This window comes from Mandrillus leucophaeus, unplaced genomic scaffold, assembly GCF_000951045.1.
Source record: "Mandrillus leucophaeus isolate KB7577 unplaced genomic scaffold, Mleu.le_1.0 Scaffold23, whole genome shotgun sequence".
Classification (NCBI taxonomy): domain Eukaryota; kingdom Metazoa; phylum Chordata; class Mammalia; order Primates; family Cercopithecidae; genus Mandrillus; species Mandrillus leucophaeus.
Window position 1 is genome coordinate 1,500,897 of NW_012102365.1, and position 878 is coordinate 1,501,774.

At 59.2% G+C, this 878-nt stretch overlaps 1 protein-coding gene across 1 annotated transcript in view; it reads right to left on the reverse strand.

Annotated features, from left to right (window-relative positions):
• Positions 1–455: 455 nt before the first annotated feature.
• The window catches only part of FAM46B (family with sequence similarity 46, member B), a 23,012-nt gene continuing 22,589 nt past the window's right edge, over positions 456–878 (reverse strand). Inside the window, exon 4 of the mRNA XM_011981671.1 lies at positions 456–878. This exon is cut by the window's right edge and continues 4 nt beyond it. Within this exon, the coding sequence (XP_011837061.1) occupies positions 621–878 (258 nt within the window). The 3' untranslated portion in view covers positions 456–620.

Here is an 878-nt window from a genome sequence, read left to right on the forward strand (position 1 = left end):
ATACTGCCCACCTCAACCCCTCAAGAGGAAGGCTTCACAGCTTGGGGTATGTATTTCAGAGAACCAGGCTAAACCCAGCCCTCCCCAAACCCATGTATCTGCCTCAGGCCTCAGTTTCCCTCCTCCCAGTGATTACCCAAGTTGGACCATCAGGCCCTGTAGTGGCCCAGCCTGACCAAAGTGACAAGTCCCCGTAACATACCATATATCAGTCAGTGTGTGGGCTGCAGGCCCTCCAAAGCTGCTGGGATCACCACAGGCTGGCCCTAGTCAAAAAGACCCTCTTAGGCCATGGGAATCAATCCGAGGTGCTGTGCATTAAGGCTACCACCCCAAATTTGTTTCGTCCCCTGAAGGCAATTGACTTCCAAGACAAATGGCTCCTGCACCCCACTGTTATATGGGTTCAAAAGTGTGATGCAATAACCAAAGGGTCCTCCTGCTGAGAGCCACAGGGGCCTCGTGCTCAGGGAAGTCCGGTCTGTTCAATTGAAGGCCCAACCCTGCAGTGCTGGGCCACCTGGCACCGGCTGCGTCTCTGGTCATGTCCTCCACACACTCTTGGAGGCCCCACCCCACCCCGTGAGGCCCAGTCCCTTCCCTTCTGGCCAGGGTCTGAGTCAGTTACAAGGCAGCCAGGTGGGATAGGCACGAGCCAGGAGAGGCTGCACAGGGGTCACGTAGTAATTGACAGTGGCTGGCACAACCCCGTCGGTGCCTGGAGGGCGCCAGGCCAGGGCGGCAGTGGCAGCCGGGCCCTGCTCAGCCAGTGCCTGCAGCGCCAGTGCGGCAATGAGGTCCAGCGTCTGGCGGCGCTCGTGGTTCATGAGGCACACGGTGCTCTCGTTGACCACCCGGTGCAGTGTCACCAGGCAGGC